The 18,433-nt window shown below is 41.7% G+C and overlaps 1 protein-coding gene and 1 long non-coding RNA gene across 4 annotated transcripts in view; one reads left to right on the forward strand and one right to left on the reverse strand.

The window, feature by feature from the left end:
• The window catches only part of CCDC192 (coiled-coil domain containing 192), a 197,717-nt gene extending 182,641 nt beyond the window's left edge, over positions 1-15,076 (forward strand). For 2 of the 3 annotated variants that reach the window (XM_073878615.1, XM_025860991.2), the window contains one exon: positions 13,984-15,076. In XM_073878615.1, coding sequence (XP_073734716.1) covers positions 13,984-14,204 — 221 coding nt within the window. In that variant the 3' untranslated portion in view covers positions 14,205-15,076. Of the gene's footprint in view, positions 1-13,980 lie in introns of all 3 variants that reach the window. The other variant, XM_025860990.2, reaches the window with a different exon arrangement.
• Positions 1-18,433, reverse strand: part of LOC112815183 (uncharacterized) — a 273,184-nt gene that overhangs the window by 118,714 nt on the left and 136,037 nt on the right. The window lies entirely within an intron of this gene.

An 18,433-nucleotide genomic window follows, 5' to 3' on the forward strand; every position in this document is an offset into this window, starting at 1 on the left:
CAGGATCATGACCTAAGCTGAAGGCAGTCGCTTAACCAACTGAGCCACCCAGGCGCCCACATCATTAGTTTTTGATGTAGTGTTCCATGATTCATTGTTTGTGCATAACACCCAGTGCTCCACGCAGAACGTGCCCTCTTTAATACCCATCACCAGGCTAACCCATCCCCCCACCCCCCTCCCCTCTAGAACCCTCAGTTCGTTTCTCAGAGTCCATCGTCTCTAATGGTTCGTCTCCCCCTCCGACTTACTCCCCTTCATTCTTCCCCTCCTGCTATCTTCTTCTTTTTTTTTTCTTTTCATATATTGCATTATTTGTTTCAGAAGTACAGATCTGTGATTCAACAGTCTTAAATATAATTTTTCAAATACTAATATATAATACATCCAAAATATGCCATGAAACTTCCCAGTATCAGAAGCATATTTCTCAAGAATTTCAATAGACTCCTAGACATTTTTTTGTGCTTCTCTATGGTGCCTTCAAATTAAGCCCACCCTGAAAAGAACTCCTTTGCCATTAGCTTTGATAATGTTCTGAAGGCATATAAATTATGTGATAAAGGAGGTTAATTAATGGGGAAAACATCTATGAAAGTTAACATTTGTACCAAATATCAGAAGATTTCCTAAATAAAGAAAAGCTTGTTTGAATTCCCTCATGGAGAATTTCTCCATCACTTCTGAATTATCTTTTGTAATTTCTTGAAATTTCAAAAAAATAAAATAAAGCTGATAAAATTGGAATGACATTCCAATGGGAGGAGGAATTGAAAGAACCGTGTTCCATAGGCTGTTGTCAAGAACAGGGCATTTTTTAAGCTGCCGATTTAAGTTAGTGGAGACATCCCTGGCACTCACCCTTCCCTGAGTCCATTTCTTACTGTTGTCTTCTTACCGTGAAATGTAAACTAACAGCAAGTTGCATAAAATAAAAGAAAGTTAATAAAAACGAAGTTAGACTTGTATAGGAGGTGACACTGATAAGCAATGCTTGTTTCTGTGAGCTATTCCTCTCAAGGGTGCACTTTGACATTTCCTACCCACTTCAACTCTCCGCTGTTGTCTCTCATGCACTTAAAGGAACTTCAGGGCTTCTTCTCTAAAACCCACATTTCTCTTGGTCTCTTCTGAACTGAACCTTGGAGATTCTAACAATAAATGTCCAAATGCTCGGGGGGGGGGCGGTCATTATAAAGCCCATTTGTGTCATCTGAAAAGTAGGTCCCACCAACCATTAGTTCCTTATGGCCATCTATTATGATTCCATCAGGTGACTAAAACTGAGGAAGAAATAATGGAGTTTGGGAAAGTCCTTGATAAGAGAGTACTCCGTGGATCTTAAGAACATAATTTTTGAATAAGAATTACAAGTTGAAAGATGTTACAGGAATACATAGCCTATCTAACGGGTACGGAGACAGACAAAGTTAAGAGTTACTTAGATGTTTGAAACAACAGCACTTAGGGATAAGAGAGATGGAAGAGCATGAGAGTAAAGGAGAAATCTAAAGCAATGCTCAGCTTTCTGACTTTTTAGCAAGAAGAGGCATGGTGATGCCACTTTACCCAGCTAGGGAATACTGAAAAGGAACTCAATTTTGGAGTTTAGATAATGAGTTCAGTTTAGGACGTACTGTATCTGCGATGTTCGTGAGAGATCTCAAAGGAGGGGGTCCCAGGTCCAGGGCTCAGGTCTCATCTAGAGTTGTAAACTGGGGCATCATTCACACAAATAGATTGCGACCAAGGCCACAGAAAAGACCTATAGAGAGAAAGAAGAAAACTTAAGACCAGGCGTTTAAGGATCTCTATGCAGTAATTACTCTGAGGAGGAGCCCACAAAATGAGACCAAAGGGGTAGTCAGAAAGTTTGAGGGAAAACAGTGTCATATTACAGAAGTCAAGGAAAGAGTGTCTTATGGGAGGCTGTCAATAACCACAAATGTTCAGAGGCCCTAGAAGATCAACATTAAGTCCAGTGGATTTAGTGACATCAGTAAGCTCAGCAAGGCGAAGTTGAAAAGTGTAATGGAAAACCAAAGCTATAATGCACTGGGTTGACAAGGAGAAAGGGAGTCGGAGTATAGACAACCCTTTCAAGAGACCTGATAGTAAAGGGGAGAACAGTTATAGAGCAACAGCTGAAGGGGCATTAAGGAGTGAAAAGGTTTTATTTCCTTTTTAAAGATGGTACCAAATGAGTACATTTAAATGCTAATGGCTTGGAGTCAGTGGAAAGGTTAACATTTATAAGGAACAGAGAATAACAAAGGCATGAAATTCCAGAAGATGCAGGAGGGTCTGGAATCCAGACCTCTCTGGATGTTTGGAAACCTTTAGTTGCCCTTAGCTGAAATCCAAGTCCATTGGTGAATTTGCACCTAAATGAGCTTTCTGGGAATCCTATCATGGATAGATTTTCCTCATTCCTTAGTTTTCCCTTCTTTATTTGCTTCCCATTAGTGCTGTAACACATTACCACAAATTTAGTGGCTGAAAACAGCGCATATTTATTATCTTAAAGTTCTGAAGGCCAGAAATCTAAAACAGGTGTCACTGGGTTAAAATCAAGGCATCAACAGACTGTGTTCCTTGCTCTAGAGTAGAATCTGCTTCTTTGCCTTTTCCAGCTTCTATAGGCCACGTGTATTCCTTGGCTTGTGGTTCCTTTCTCCATCTACAAAGCCAGCAGTATGTCACCTTCAGAAACATATTCACAGGTCTGGGGACATCTTTGGGGGCCCATTATTCTGGGTAACTTTGTGGACATCTTTGGAGAGGGGAATTATTTTGCCTACCATACCTCCCTATTTCTAAAGAACTCTGAGAAGCTTGTTGAAAAAATTATGGATGGACCAGAAGAGCGGCCTCTGCTTAATGTTTTACATAATTAAAAATCTCAGTAATTAATCTCAGCAATGTCATTCTCAAAAGACACTTGGAGAATTGTTCTGCATGATGTGAAAATTGACAGTACTAGCAGCAGTTGATATTATCATTTTTAGGATTCCAGGGTAAAATACATCAACAATCTGAATAAATTCTTTGTGATCCTTCAGCTGCTATTTCTAGGGGAAGAAAAAAAAATCCCAACAATTGTGACACTTGGGAAAACAGTGAGGAAGACTCTATTGAGGGCTACTGATTGCAATTGGTGTCCACAGTGGGAAAGAGAGGGTGGCTCCACTCTACATATGACAAGGAAAAATGGGAATTTATAGTAAGGGGTGTGTGTGGGGTTTGTGGGTGGGAGATGAGTAAGGGGGGAGGCAGGCCAGGGTGACCAGATGTCACCCGGGGTGTGGTGAGGATAAGGAATTTCTTCAGATATGGAGGATGATCAGATACCAAGGGTGGGGATTCTCAAAAAGTGATTTAGCAGACTTCTCTCTGCAACTGGGTGCTTGAAGACAAGGTTTAAGGATGAGTTTCAGAGAAGCCTAACTAAAGTTTGGTTAGGGAAAGAGTCTTTGTCACTCTAGTATTTTTTTTTTTTTTGCAATTTATTACATCCTATGCATAGATTTCTTATCTTCATCCAAGAAGTACTGAGTCTAGCCTAGCACTGAATCTAGGAGGCTAGGAAAATTCGGTGATGCCATCATTGTCATCACAGGGCTATGCAAAAGGAAGAAACTTAGGGAAAGGATAAGACTTAAGGAAGAGAAGAAGCCGTATGTGGTGAGGTATAGCTGCCATGTCACACCAAATGACTGCATCCAAGTGTCCTATTGTCAGGGACATTTAATAGCACTGTCAAGTCAGCTAAATCAAAATGACTTGCACACCCTCTCCACAAAACCCATTCTTCTGCATAGTTTATACAAGCAAATCCCTAATCCACAAAAATGAAGAATTATTTATCCTATCTTTCTCCATAAAAAAACATTAATTTTCATTGCCCTTTCAAAGAATAACACTGCCAATACTGTTCTTTTTTTTTCCGCCAATACTGTTCTTATTACAGCATCAAATAATTTCTCAAAGCCATGCAACACTAGAAATTATAACAAATAACTGCTTGAAGATTAATGCAAACAACTAAATTGGTGTTCGTCATTCTATAGACTTAGCCTCATATAACCCCTGTGCATGGAGAAGAAAAGCAGGAGTCTCACTATTACGCTCTAGTGCAACATGCAGTCTAAATGATATAAAACCATCTTTACTCATATTCCTCCAATTGACTTTGAGTCCATACTGATTCTACTGCAGATAAGCATAGAAATGGTCCTTCATCTACTATCTCTTCTTTTTCTTCTTTTCTCACAGTCTCCTACGTATCTCCCCCCAACCCCAGTGTGATTTTCCTCTTCCCCTACCAGAGTCCATTTTCACCTTTAGGCCTCCAGCCAGGCATCAGTCATTGTGCTTGAACCACTCTTCAGTGGAGCCAGATTTATAGGAGGGGACTTCAGGTCCTTCTCACTGGAAAAGGTAAAAGACATTCCCCCCAAAAAACCTTTCTTCTGCTTAGATTGATTTCTTCTAGGCATAACTCATGAGCATTGTGATGCTAACAGTGTTTGTGCTGTTTCCCAATCTGGTTGAAGAACTCCTTCTGTAGAACAATCTGATAAGATCTGAGACCCTGAAGAGGGTGGGAAGGCACCCCGCCCTGAAAGGGAGCAACGGACTAAGTTAACTACAGTGTCCTACCCTCACCCTGGTAAAACAATTTACCCTACTGGTGTAGATAGAAGGTGGGACGCAGCACTGCACTAGGTCCCCACCTAGTGCCTAGCCACTGGTTGCTTCCCCTATCTCCCATCATGGACAAGCCTATATTCATTTTGTGGCACCATCTTTGAGATGTCCCCACTTGCTTTTCCACACAAATAAATCTCTCCCACCTCCCAACCTAGTACCAAGGTATTCACACACCTTTCTATCATTATAATGTTCTTAGTCTTTGGGAGGCAGATCAGTTGACTTCAGGAAGCTCCAGAAAGAAAATCCTGGATTCAGATCTGCTGAAGGGGATTCACTTGCTCCCAATGTGGGTGTGGTAGCTGTTGAACCCTTATGGAAGCTGAGGAGTCATTGTGCTTGCCCTCAAGGCATCATCTCTCAGGAAATGAGATCTCTCAAAAGAGAGACCTCCTCTCCTTTCCAGACTAGCTTGTGAGGAAATGGATCTATCCATTCACTGAGAAACAGAAACAAAAGCAAAAACAAAACAAATCTCCAAACTCATCATTTTCTCTGGATTCTAGAGATGATTCAGCCAAGTTAGACCTGGCAAGATGTTGCAGAAATTTAAGCTAATTGTGGAGGGAGGGATGGGAAGACCATGGATACATTCAGTCAGTGGTAACATTCACAGGCAGAGAGATGTCAGGTAACAAGGGAGAGACACTGAGAATATAATAGATGTGATCTCTCTTCTGCTATGTGTACTGCAGCCTTGTCAAGAAGAGGCATGCCTGGAAGATTTCTGGCCTACCTTTTAGGATTTAGCCAGAAATTTAGTTCCCCATGCCTAATACAGGTCAGCAGAAACTCAACTGCCAAAACCTGGCCAATCATCAGAACCACCTAGGGCACTCTGTAAAACATAGATTCCCAGACACCCTGCTAGATTCACTCAAGCAGAATTTCAGCAGTGAGACCTTGGGTTCTCTGTATTGATGAAACTCCCCAGGTGCCAGTGTGAAGAACCATTTTCATAGCTCAGAGAACCTGAGTCACGGATCTGGAAGAGAGCTATCCTAACTTTTCCATTTTTCCATTTAACAAAAACTTAAATTCACAGATGTTAAGTGCAACGTTGTGCAATCACAATAGTTTATTATCTGGGGTGGGGGGAGGGCGGGGGGGGGGAATGTAGTAGTGAAAAGTTTTGTGTGAAGAAAATATGTGCCTGGGGAGGAAATCTGGGAACCATCCTAACGATGCACCAATGAAAACCTTTGGACTGGCCATTGCTACCGTGGTTTTGTATCATATATGCACTTGATGTTCATCCATTTATTCACCTAACAAATGACTTAAGACATGTGCCAGGCACTGCTTTAGGTAGAGAAGACACAGTAGTGAACAAAATAGTCAAAGATTTCTGCCCTCATGGAGCTTTCATTCTAGTGGGGTAGGAAGAGACTACCAAGAAGATAAACATAAAATAGTCAGACATAGCATTTCAGAATAAAAGCAAAGCAGGGAACAAGGATCTGACTTGTCCAGCAGTGGGGGCTGCATTGAAATTGTAGGTGAGACAACTGGCAGAGGCTTCACTGGGATGAAGGTGACTTTGGAGAGGAGAGACCTGAAGGAACTGAGGGAGCTTGCTGTGTATGCCTCAAAGCTACAATTATCCAGGCAGAGGAAGTAGCAAATATAGAGGCCCTGAGGTGGAAACATGCCTAGTCTGTTAGGAACAAGGAAAGGAAGAACAGATGCGCCCGTGAAGTAAAGGGGGGCCAGATCACATAGTATGTCAGTAGGTGGGGAGGTTTTAGCCTACATGAGATGAAAAATCATTGGAAGATTTCAGACAAAAGACTGTCAAGACCCAACTTAGAAGTTCAATGAGATCTCTCTGTGCAGAGCTGAAACCAAACTGAAAGGGCAGGTCGCAGAAGCAATAGGACCAGACGTGAAGCTATTGTAATACTTCAACTACGGTATTTGTGCTGGGCAAGAGAGAATTAGCCATTTCAATAAACACTAACCATGGGCATCACAGTGCATTTATGCCTCCGAGTCAACCAAGGAAGGAGGGTAGGGATCTGCAGTTCCCTCAATCCCTTTACATCTTAGATATGTCTCCCGGTGAGAGCATCCTACTGCCACAAGAGCAATGCTAACAGTGGGAGGTGCGTGTTTTTCATCCTACCTGGTCCTCAAACACTATACAAGTCCTCAAAGCATCCACATCAGCCCCATACTTCGTGCTGGTTCTGGAGACTGGCATGGGCCCAGCATCTGCGGGAGGCCCCCAAAACTTGAAGCAACAAGTGCTTCCTACAGACTCTCTCTCAGTCCTTGTTTGTCCTGAGTGTTTTCTTCATCAAGTGCTCTATAAGCTCTTTGATCACGCTCCAGAGCACTTCCCCATGTCATCAGCACTGCATCCCTGCCATCGTGGTTTTAAACCAAGTATTTTGTTCCGTACAAAGCATTTACTAAAACACATGTGTTCAGGATCTAAGGCGTGGGGCTATTGGACTGTAGCTAGGTGAAAATATATAGTTGCTCCAGTCTACCATTGCACCTTAGATTTTTCTGCTAATATAAAATCCTATTGTAACAGTGGTCATCACTAAGATGTGGGAAGTTTTCTGATATACACTGAAAATTTCTAAGCATATATCAAACTACATTTCAGTTCTTTTAACTGACCAAACTTATCTTCATTTGAGAGGGAGAGAGAGCACGGGGAGAGTTGGGGGGAGAGGGATAGGGAGAGAAAGAATCGCCAAGCAGATTCCCCACTGAGCTTGGAGCCCAACATGGCACTCAATCCCAGGACCCCAAGATCATGACCCGAGCTGAAACCAAGAACCGGACGTCCAATCAACTCTCTTCTTTTAATGCCGCTCTTATTTCCAAATCAACAAACACATGCCAACTTCAAATGTATTCTAAGCGTTCATGGCATTAATGGAAAGTAACTGAAAACTCTTCAAAGTTGGCCATTTGTCACTAGAGACACTGGCCTCCGTATGAATAAAAACACCAAAGGGAGAAAACAGAGAAAACTTCAAGTAGTAAGAATAATCTGACTTTTAAGATGTAAAATACTTGCGCTATAAGAACCCCCAAAATAAGCAAATCATTTATTTCAGAGAAGTACTATTCTCGGATGGTAATTGTGAAAGTCTAGAGAAGGACAGAAAACTAGGAAGGTTATTATTGAAGTTTTGTTTATTATTCAAATAGCGAGAGAGAGAGATTTATAAGGATGAACCAATTTTCAAGTCCAAGTATGGCAATAGATGAAACTGGACTCCCTTGCGGTTACTGAGAAATATACACAGCTTCCAAAACCACATGAAGGTGAGTCAGAGTGATGGGCATTTGTACAGAGAAGGAAGCTGACATGGTCTTTTAGGCCAAACAGTAATCCTGGGTGGCTCTGATGAAATAAAGTATTTAATCACCTCACCGGGAAGAGTCTTTCTTATTGAGTAAACACTTGGCAGCCTTGGTCATTAGCTTGAAAAGCAGAGAGAAAAGTAAACGTTCATGAGCTAGTACGCAGCTGAGATGTTTGTTTAGGCTAAATCCTGAATGTTCTTTGGGGCCTAACTCAATGCTTCCTCTCCCCTCCCAAGCGTCGAACTGTCAATGTGGAAGCCAACAGCGCATCTGACTCGTTCTCCATGTGCAGGGTGCAAGTGACTGATTACTGATGAATTAATTTTTAAAATGACCATGGAGACCTGCCTGGGGAGAAGTGTGCTTCCCATCATGAGAGGCATGTGAAACAGACGCTAGATCAGTGGTTCTTAGCATTTCTGTGTTCATTGAACACTTTTCTGGTGCTGGCATCAGTGAAGGGATCAAAGGGGAAACACCCATTTTTAGAAACAAACGTTTAGAAAATCTAAAAAAAGCCTCCCAGACACTCACTGGGTCACCCTTCAGCAATGTATCACTTCGGACGCAGAACTATTAACTTCCCGGATGCGCGAAGCAATGTTTTCCCGTGATTTAGGTCTTTGAACCTAGTATTGCGCCACACGTCCTTTCTCTGATTAGCAACAAGCTGTATCCTGCTCTCCTCCAGTCTGTCCATCACAGCTCTCCACTCACCAGGTATCTAACAATGTGTAGCTGCACTGATGGTAAAAAGCAAATTTTATCCATTGATTACAACTGGCAGCTGACCTATTAAGAGCTGGACAGACACTCATGTCCGGGAGCCACTTAACTTAGTAAAGCATCAGTTAGGCATGTTGCAGACATAAATCCTGTGCAGGTGAGATCAGATGGTCCCAAAATACACATTCTAAGTTAAGTCTAAGTCTCTAAGCTACTCAAACTATAATGACCTCTGCTGTTATCTCTTTAGTTACTAGTATTTTTAATATAACTCACATATGGCACTTTGCTGAAAGCATGAAGGGTTTAAGGCTATTAAGAATGAGAAGCTGGAAATGGTCAAAAGCAAATGTCACAATTACTTCCTGGCCCTTTGTCTTTTCAAGGCTACATAGAAAAGTGAGCCTAGCAGGCCCCAGCTGCAAGCAAAAGAATGCTCGTGTTGTCTGTCTTCTTTCTAAACCTTTTTAAGCATGCAAAACTGCCACCTTCTCTCATCTCCTCTTTGCCATGACCCCAAGCCATCATTCTCTTTTGTGCTTCACACCTATTTTAAGTTGAAGCAGAAGGAGGGGAAATCATGAAAAACAGCATGTACTCGTAAAAACCTCTACTGTGGTAGCAATTGTGATTTCATAGGCTGACTATGGCTAATCAGGTTTGCTCCCTCCCTGTGACAGAATTTCTCTTGTCTCTGTGTCTCCTGGAGGTCCCTGGAATGGGGCTAAACCTGAGATTATGCTGTCAAATGACAGAACCCTCCATGCTTCAGGCAGACGTGACCTTGGCAAGACTATATGAGCTGCTAATGAAAATCTAAGAAGGACCACCAGTGTTTGAGATGTGGGGATGGGTAGAGCTGTCAGGAGCTTCCAGATAAGGGAGCCTGGATTCAAGGAGAATGGTGCCCATCAGGTCATGCGGAGATTAGTGGTGGAGTCTGGACAAATCACTGGGCTGGCCTTGGGCTAATTCCACTACAAGTAGGATATGAGACTCCTGGAGCCCCCACTTTGTTGAAGAGTTTAAAACACTTCTGTGATTTGTAATGTGTTTAGAAATGGAACAAAAATATTTTTATTGTATGTGTGAAGAGGTCATTAAATAGTAAAATACAGCTGTATGAGAAATTTTCTTCTTGGTGTATATACTTCTTTTTTTCTCCCCCCACCCCTCCAGTTTTACTGAGATATAATTGACCTATAATATGGTGTAACTTTAAAGTGCACCATGTGGGGCGCCTGGGTAGCTCAGTCGTTAAGCGTCAGCCTTCGGCTCAGGTCATGGTCCCAGGGTCCTGGGATCGAGCCCCACATCGGGCTCCCTGCTCTGCGGGAAGCCTGCTTCTCCCTCTTCTACAACCCCTGCTTGTGTTCCTGCTCTCGCTGTGTCTCTCTCTGTCAAATAAAGAAAGAAAATCTTTAAAATAAAAAAAATAAAGTGCACCATGGGTTCACTGGATACATGTGTATTTTGCAAAATGATTGCCACCACAACGTTAGCTAGGAATACCATCCCATCACAGAAATACCATGTCTATTCTGTGGAGCGAACATTTAAGATCTACTCGCCCAGCAACTTTCAAGTATGCAATACAGTATTATTAATTATAATCATTATGCTACACATTACTCAGAATTTAAGTTTATAACTGGAAATTTGTACACTTAGACCAATACCTCTCCAATTCCTCCCTCCCCATCCCCCATCCTCTTAGTAAACACCACTCCACTCTTTCTCGATCAATTCAGCTTTTAAGTACATTCTGCTTGGTAAAATGCATCCACAGAGAAAGACAAATACTATATGATGTCACTTATATGTGGAATCTAAAAAAGCTGGTATATAGATGCACTTTAGCTTATCTTCTTATCAGCATTTTCATTTAATACATGAAAACAATAGAGTGAGAATCAAGGCCCTCGCGCTCTCTCTCCTTTGCCAATTGTCTTTTCGCTGTGCTATTGTCTGAATTGTGTCCTCAGTGTAATTCATGTGTCGAAGCCCTAACCCCAGTGTGATGGCATTTGGAGATGGTGGCTTTGGGAGTGATTAAGTTTCAATGAGGTCATAAGGGTCGGATCCTGAGACGAGTGCCCCGTAGAAGAAAACATCGGAGAGCTCGTGGTCTCTGTCTGCGCCGTGTAAGGACACAGTGGGAAGGTGGCCCTCTGCAAACCAGGCAGTGTTCTCACCAGAACCCAACTAGGCTGCCACCCGGACCTCAAACTATCAGCCTCCAGAACTGTGAGAAAATAAATCTCTGCTCTTTAAGCCCCCAAGTCAATATTCGGTATTGTGTTACGGCAGCCTGCGCTAACCAAGACTCCCTGCCTCCCTTTCCTTCATTCTCTTTCTACCTTCTCTCTCTCTACTACTCTCTTCTGGGAGGGCAGAGACAGAAGATGCAGACCTAGTAACAGCAACTGCCTAGGTAATGCCATCCTGCTGCATTTTTCCCCCTTTGTCACTAGACTTAGATGAACAAAGTATTCCACCTGTATTGCCTTATTTAAAAAAAACACTGTTTTGACCAGTTTGCCTTCTGTGATGGCACTAAGCACCTTTTTTTAGTTGTGTAAATTGGTGGGAAATAGGTCCTCCTGAAAAAAGAGGAAAAACTGGAGAAAGAAAAGTTGGAAGAAGAGGTCAGAGAGAAAGAGGACAAGCCAGCACAACAAGGAGGAAGTCTCCTGAGGCCCTTCTCCAGCCCCAAGCCTCCCGGAGGCCCAGCCTTCCCTATCGTGCCCACCGTTCCTTTCTGTCCTATCTTCTTGCTGCCTCCGGTTGACACTTTCTGTCCTTTCTTTCCTCTCCTGTGGAAACTCACTTCAACCCACAAGCACCCACTCTCCCAAGCCCAGATTTCTATGCCTCCACCTTCGGGAGTAACAGAAAAATGACCTGCGTGCGAACAGTTGAGGGTCAACAATTCTCCCTCCCAAGTAACAACCATACACGTTGACTAGCGCCACCTACGAGGAACCCATCCACTTGGGTGTCAGAGAGTGCTCATCCAAACGGAAACTCGAGCCCAGCACCAGCCAACAGAAAAGTGAGAGCCACCAGCACAGGCCACCCAGGATATTTTAAATTTTCTAGGGGCCATGTTTTGAAAACGGGAAAAAATGAATGAGTGAATATTGTCCTAAAGTGTATTTTATTTTATACAATAGATCCAAAATATTACTGTTTTCATACATAACCAAATTTTTATTTTTTTATTTTATTTTTTTTTACATAACCAAATTTTTATTTTTATTTTTTTATTTTTTATTTTTTAAAGATTTTTTATTTATTCATTTGTCAGAGAGAGAGAGAGAGCACAAGCAGAGGGAGAGGCAGGCTCCCTGCCGAGCAAGGAGCCCGATGCAGGACTCAATCCCAGGACCCCGGGATCATGACCTGAGCCGAAGGCAGACGCTCAACCGACTGAGCCACCCAGGCGTCCCCATAACCAAATTTTTCAATTTTAATGAGATAGTTCACGTTTCTTTCACATTAAGTCTTCAAATCAAATGTGTATTTTATACTTACAGTACACCTCAATTCAGACTAGCCACACTTAATTGCTTAATGCCACATGTGGCTAGTGGCTTCCGCATTGGACAGCACAGCTCTGGCCAGGTAAAAGGTGAGGAGGCCCTGGCGTATCAGCAGATGATGAAAGCCTCCTGCCAAAGGGACTGACTCGCCCGGGTCTAAAAGCACAGGCCCTATTGCAGAGGCAACAAACTACATGTTCCTTTGAGATGTGGAGATGTTTTTCGTTGCTTGTAAAGAAAGGTAGGCAAACTACCATCTCCTTCAATATCAGTGCTAAAATTTCACATATTCAGAACAAAAACTTCTCCACAGATTCTTGAAATGGAGGACATTGCTAAGCACAATTGCTAAGAGCAGAGAACATCCTGATCTTTCCTCTCAACACTTTTCGGAGGCCCAAACCATCCTGCCCCCCATGCAAGTCAGTGTTCAAGCTTTCATCCCATGATCTCTGGGGGAAAATTAGGAAAAAACAAAAACCAAAAAACGGCAAATGAGTTTTATTTGGTGAGAAGTGGGAGATTCCCTGCCTGCATGGACCATCCCAGCAAAATGGCCCCGTCTTCGTACAATAGTAGCAGGTATCAGTCTCCTGGACTGGCAGTTAGGTTGCCCTCAGGTGCAGCTGTGGGGTTTGTGTTCACTGAGGACCGAGTAAATGCTGGACCTTTAATTATAGTAATCGGCTGTCAACACCATGCATTCCTATGCTATTAGCTCGAGTAGTCCGACAATGACACCCAAGCCAATTGACATCCCTTACAGCTGATGTCTGCCCTTTATATAACTCAGAGACATGATTTTAATGGTGGAAATTTCAGGATGAGAGCGATAAAGGAGGGTGATCCTGCTAAAGTCTAGTAGGATGAGGTTTGCTTTCAGCAGCTACATTTTTTGATGGTCTACTGGGATTTTTTTTTTTTTTCAAGGTTTCCCTGATGCCAGCCACCAATATTTTATCTCTTTATTGGAGCCTCCCTCTTCCTCTTTACTCAGGCTTTTATCCTTATCTGAGGGGTCAGAAATTATAAAGGATAAGCTTTTCTATCCAGGAGATACTAGTGATTTTTATTAAGAAATGCTGAAAAACCTCCAGACCTTTAAAAAAGAATCTCTGTGGCAGATACTATGCTAATAGCTTTCCTGGATCACCTCAAATTATACCCCTGCCAACTGTAAAGCTGACTTGGGTTAAAAAACTAGTCTTTTCTCATCACATCTTCCAGAAGGGGCGATAACAACTTTTTTTTTTCCTAGTTGAGTTAAAATTCAATTTAAAGTATATCTCTACTCAATTGTCGCTCTTGTGAAAGATTCTCGGGCCAAAGGATACCGTGAAACTTGGGATGGCTCTTGTTCATAGATTGGATTTTCAAGGAGGGCTCATTCCCATGGTTAATTAAAAGTTAAATGTGTGCAAAAAAGAGTTGGCAAAGACTGATTCTCCTCCCTCTCTGGAGGCTTCCAAGTTCTTTTTTCATGAGCACCCAGAAACTTTCCCCTCACCGGATCCAGATTCCATTCTCAGTATATCTAACCAGATGATGCAACATCTGTGTTCCCTTTTAAGAACGTGAGAAATAAAGTTTTTTCATCTTCCCTCTCTTTGAGTTCTGGGAAATCCAATTAAAACTGTTCAGACTTTCTTTTTCTTCTTTGCTCTAGAAGACAACTCTCAGGAAGAGTCCTGTGGGGGTCTCCCGCCTGTTGAAGAAGGTGATCGAAAAATTAACCTGATCATGGAGTTGTCGACGCAGGTTTCCCTTCAGACTGAGAAGATCACCCAGCTGGAAGATGTTTTAGAGGAAAAGGAAAGGAAAATTCAGCAGCTGGAAGCTGAGCAGGGATCCCAGCCCTTCCAAGAGGCTGAGGACTCTCCAGAATGTTAAGAAGCCCCGATTTCCTTTAATAATATTGTCACCCCTGTGGTCTCTGATGAAGATATGTAAGGATTCTCAGTAAGAAAATAATAAATATTCAGTAAGAAAATAATAAATAATTAATAAATAATAAATAAGGGTCGCCAGTGTAAAGTCCAGAACACAGCTAGCCTCCCCATTAGCAAACTCAAGTTCAAGATGATGGGTTTGAATATATCCTATAACATTTGTATTGGAAGGAAACAAAACCAAGGGGAGTCTTCAGAAGCAATTCCTGAATATTTCCCCTTCAGACATCAGCAGTCAGGTAACCCACACACTTGAGGAATACCCTGTTTTTAGACATCCCAGATAACCACGGGACAGAGAAAAACACCCAACTAGACCAATGGTCAAAGAACGTAGTATCTTTTTCTTATCAGAGGTTTGTCACTCTTCAAGGTGGCACCACACCTGTATCCATAAGCAGCTCATCTGTGCACAGAAAACTGTCATGGAAGGCAAGGTTTAAACCGGGGAATGTTAGGGTCCTGAAGAGGAGAATCATTGCCAGCGGGACAAACAGACACGAGGTCTGCTTTTTCACGTCCTCTGGAATATATTTCTTTCTTTTTTTAAAAACATGATTTTTGTTTGTTTGTTTTAAGATTTTACTTATTTGGCAGAAATAGAGAGAGAGCACAAATAGGCAGAGCGGCAGGCAGAGGGAGAGGGAGAAGCCGGCTCTTTCCTGAGCAGGGAGCCTGACGTGGGGCTCGATCCCAGGACCCTGGGATTGTGACCTGAGCCGAAGGCAGCCGCTTAACCGACTGAGCCACCCAGGCGCCCCTGGAATATATTTCTTTATGGCATGTATCTCATTAGCATTTAGCGAGGGTATAAATGAAATAAAATTAATAAAATAAAATTAAAGCAATAAAAATAAATAAAGAATGGATGAATCAGCCCTGTGGTCCTTTGGGAAAAGTGTCCTGGGACAACATCTCCTTGGGAAAACAGACAACACTGATCTTTCCTGTTGGATCAAAACTCAGACCAAAACAAAATATACTCTTCTGTTATTATTGTATCAAGGAGGTGTGGACAGCACAAAATCATGTTGGGAAAAACAGAGGAACAAAGGAAAGCTACCCTACAATTAATGGGCCAGAAGGAATCATATTATGTTCCTCTTTCACACATCCCCTTCAAGTAAACTATTCCCCACACATGAGAATCACCACTTGTATCATGCAAGAGTTCATAGACACACATGAGTCTCCTCAAAAGGAAGAGGGAATGTAACTCAGAGTAAACCTAATTAATGCTGCTTAAAGGGAGCAACTAGGCACTAACTTTGGGGAAGACTTTGGTACTTAATTCTTACTGTCTTAGTACAGAATGACTCAGGCCAACAGCTCTACTCTCCCGTGAATCTGACTACATCACTACTTCTTGATTTAATTAGACCACTTCAACAAATACTCACTGAAACCCTTCTATCTACCAGAGACAACAACAGATGTCAGAAATATCATAGCAAACATGAGAATCACCACTTGTATCATGCAAGAGTTCATAGACACACATGAGTCTCCTCAAATGGAAGGGAGATAAGAAATGGAAGAGGGAATGTAACTCAGAGTAAACCTAATTAATGCTGCTTAATAAAGGTTCTCAAATTTACTGAGCATGAGTAATCAGTAAGAATTCATATTCCTGGTCTTTGGTTTAGGCCCCAGGAACATGCATTTTAACAAACACAGGTGATATTCCTGATGAAAGTTATTTCAGGACCTACAATTTAAGACACATTGGTTTAGGGCTGAATTTGAGCAGAGCTGTCACACTTTTATTCCCCTATTAAAGACTATTCCCAAAAGGAGAATTGCTCCTTGCAAACCAGTGCAGATGTCATCTACAAAATGCAACTAGTGCACAATCTGATTATGGCTCCTGACTATCTACAAAACAAAGGTTCCTAATCTGACTTAAAAAAAAAAAAAAAAGAAGTAATTGAATTTCAGGCTCATAATAGCTTTACAACATGGACTCTAGATGTTCATTCCAAAACAAAACAAAACACACAGATTCTACCAGTAAGTACTGCTTCATACAAAGCTAGAATCTTCCTACATTTGTATATAATCTCAGAGTTTCACATGTAATGCCAGCAAGTATGTACAGGTACAGCCCATGATCCAAAATGAAACCAATTTACAACTCTCTGATCATGAATACACACCTACCCCAGAAAATGACTCAAGGTACTTTTCCATGGTTCCAAAAAGAACTTTTTCCATGGAGTGTGCTTCAGCCCTTACAGAATCCACTTCAGAAATCCCCTTTCTGGTCCCTTCTCCTTCTCACCTCCTCAAGCCCCATGATGTCTTCAGTCTTTCTATTTCTCTGGCCCCAGGTCTCTCTGTTACAACGTTGAAGTTTTGCCCATTGTTTTGGAGAACATGGCTGAGGGTTGGCATGTCCTCACTGTGTATTTCTGTGAGAAAGCTTTAAATCTTTTTGTTCCTGAAGAGTGGATTATCTCCAAGACAAACTACCATCTCCACAATTTTGAGCTGTTATTATGATCATCAAATTTCCAGCTCTTTATTTTACCAGAGATTGTCTTAATCCCAAGGGATGTGGTGGGGGGGGCAGGGAGTGAGAAAGACGGAAAGTAGGGAAGGAGAGAAAAGAAAATCCCATCATATCCCTGAAAGGGGGATGTTAACTTCTAGGTCAGTTTTCCCTGGCTAATGCCCTGGCTAGCCCTCAGAAGGAAAGCAGACTGACAGTGGAGATAAAATGACAGGTGGAGCTGGAACTGCAGGTAATAATTAATGGAGACTGTCTCAAAATATTCTCAAATACCTCAAAATATTCAGGATGAGCCAGTGAAGAAGCAAGCATCAGGGCTCCCATTACCCGGCAAAACCATTCTTACCAGAAGCTCATCTGGGTTACTAGACTCAGGTCCAGGTGATCTCCAGATCAGAAGGGGGAAAAGATGCCACCCAAAGGTGAAAAGACTAATCTCTGCTGGTGAATCTTAGTAACAAGCATTCTTTAATATCCAGGTTTTATGGGGTGGTGTGGGGACAGTTGGGGGGGGTGTTGAAGAAGGGTAGTGGGAAGAGGTATTGCTGGCCTCTGAGGCTTTTCTAAGTGGAAGATTCACATTCCCAGCTGGATAGTTACACCACTGCATGTCCCCCAAGTTCATCTCCATTTTCCGCCATTCCACCAAAGAAGTAAATAGTAATCTTCGATTGTGTTCAACATCTGGTTCAGGTGAACTAAAAATCAGATTATGCCCCACACTGTAGCAAAGTCTATTTTCTTACAAGCCAGTTAGGTTGCTGAAGCACCCTAATAATCTTTCAAATATCTGGTGTAAATATCACAAGACAATTAGCATGCTGAGGACCCTACTTCTTAGTGAAAGTTTAGCAAATCTTCAGGTAACATATCTGGTTGATAATGAGAAATTCAGAAAATTAAAACACTTAACAAGTAAGTCAAGCCATTCTCTAACATTCTAAACATTCACAGAAATATATGCGTAGTTTTAATTCTCTTTTGTCACCAGTCATTAAATTTTCTCAGCAAGAAAGTTTAATTGAATGTGTAATGTGTCTAATTTAAATAAATGTTGGATTTAAGAATTTAGTTTTATTATTATGTCAGTGTTCTTCCGAATACTTTCATGGCAAGCTGAAATCACAGCAAAGGACTTGTTAAAGACTATGAGGAACCCATGTCATTGGAGAAACCAGCTCAGAAATGTGAAGGGGGTGCCCTAGGATTCCTTGAAGTTCAGCAAAAGCAAAGAAACGATGATATTTTCTGCCTAAATGCATTTCAGGGAAAGAATGAATTGGATCAAGTTTTAATTATCTCCTACACTCCTCCCTGCTTATCCCCAAATCCAATCATTCCCTTCCACATTCCGCTGAAATAAAGAATTTTGGATTTAATGCAACAAATGGAGAAGTGTTGATGAATGTTGCAGGCCTAAGTCAAAGTAGTATTTATTTGGCAATTATCAAGTACAGGGATTGCAGAGACAACATTATTCCAAAAGATATAAGAAAACATTTTTTAAAGGACTTGGTAAATCAAATGCCTGAGATTCAAAAAGTCTAACTCTTGTAATTTGAAAAAAAAATAGAGAAAAAAAAAGGAAAAAGGAAATTGTAAAGAGTAAATCAGTATGATGATTTTCCCGTGCTATTACAACATCTTCTATTAAGATT

This window comes from Callorhinus ursinus, unplaced genomic scaffold (genome assembly GCF_003265705.2).
Source record: "Callorhinus ursinus isolate GAN/ISIS: 27379988/994484 unplaced genomic scaffold, GSC_fseal_2.0 scaffold30, whole genome shotgun sequence".
NCBI lineage: Eukaryota > Metazoa > Chordata > Mammalia > Carnivora > Otariidae > Callorhinus > Callorhinus ursinus.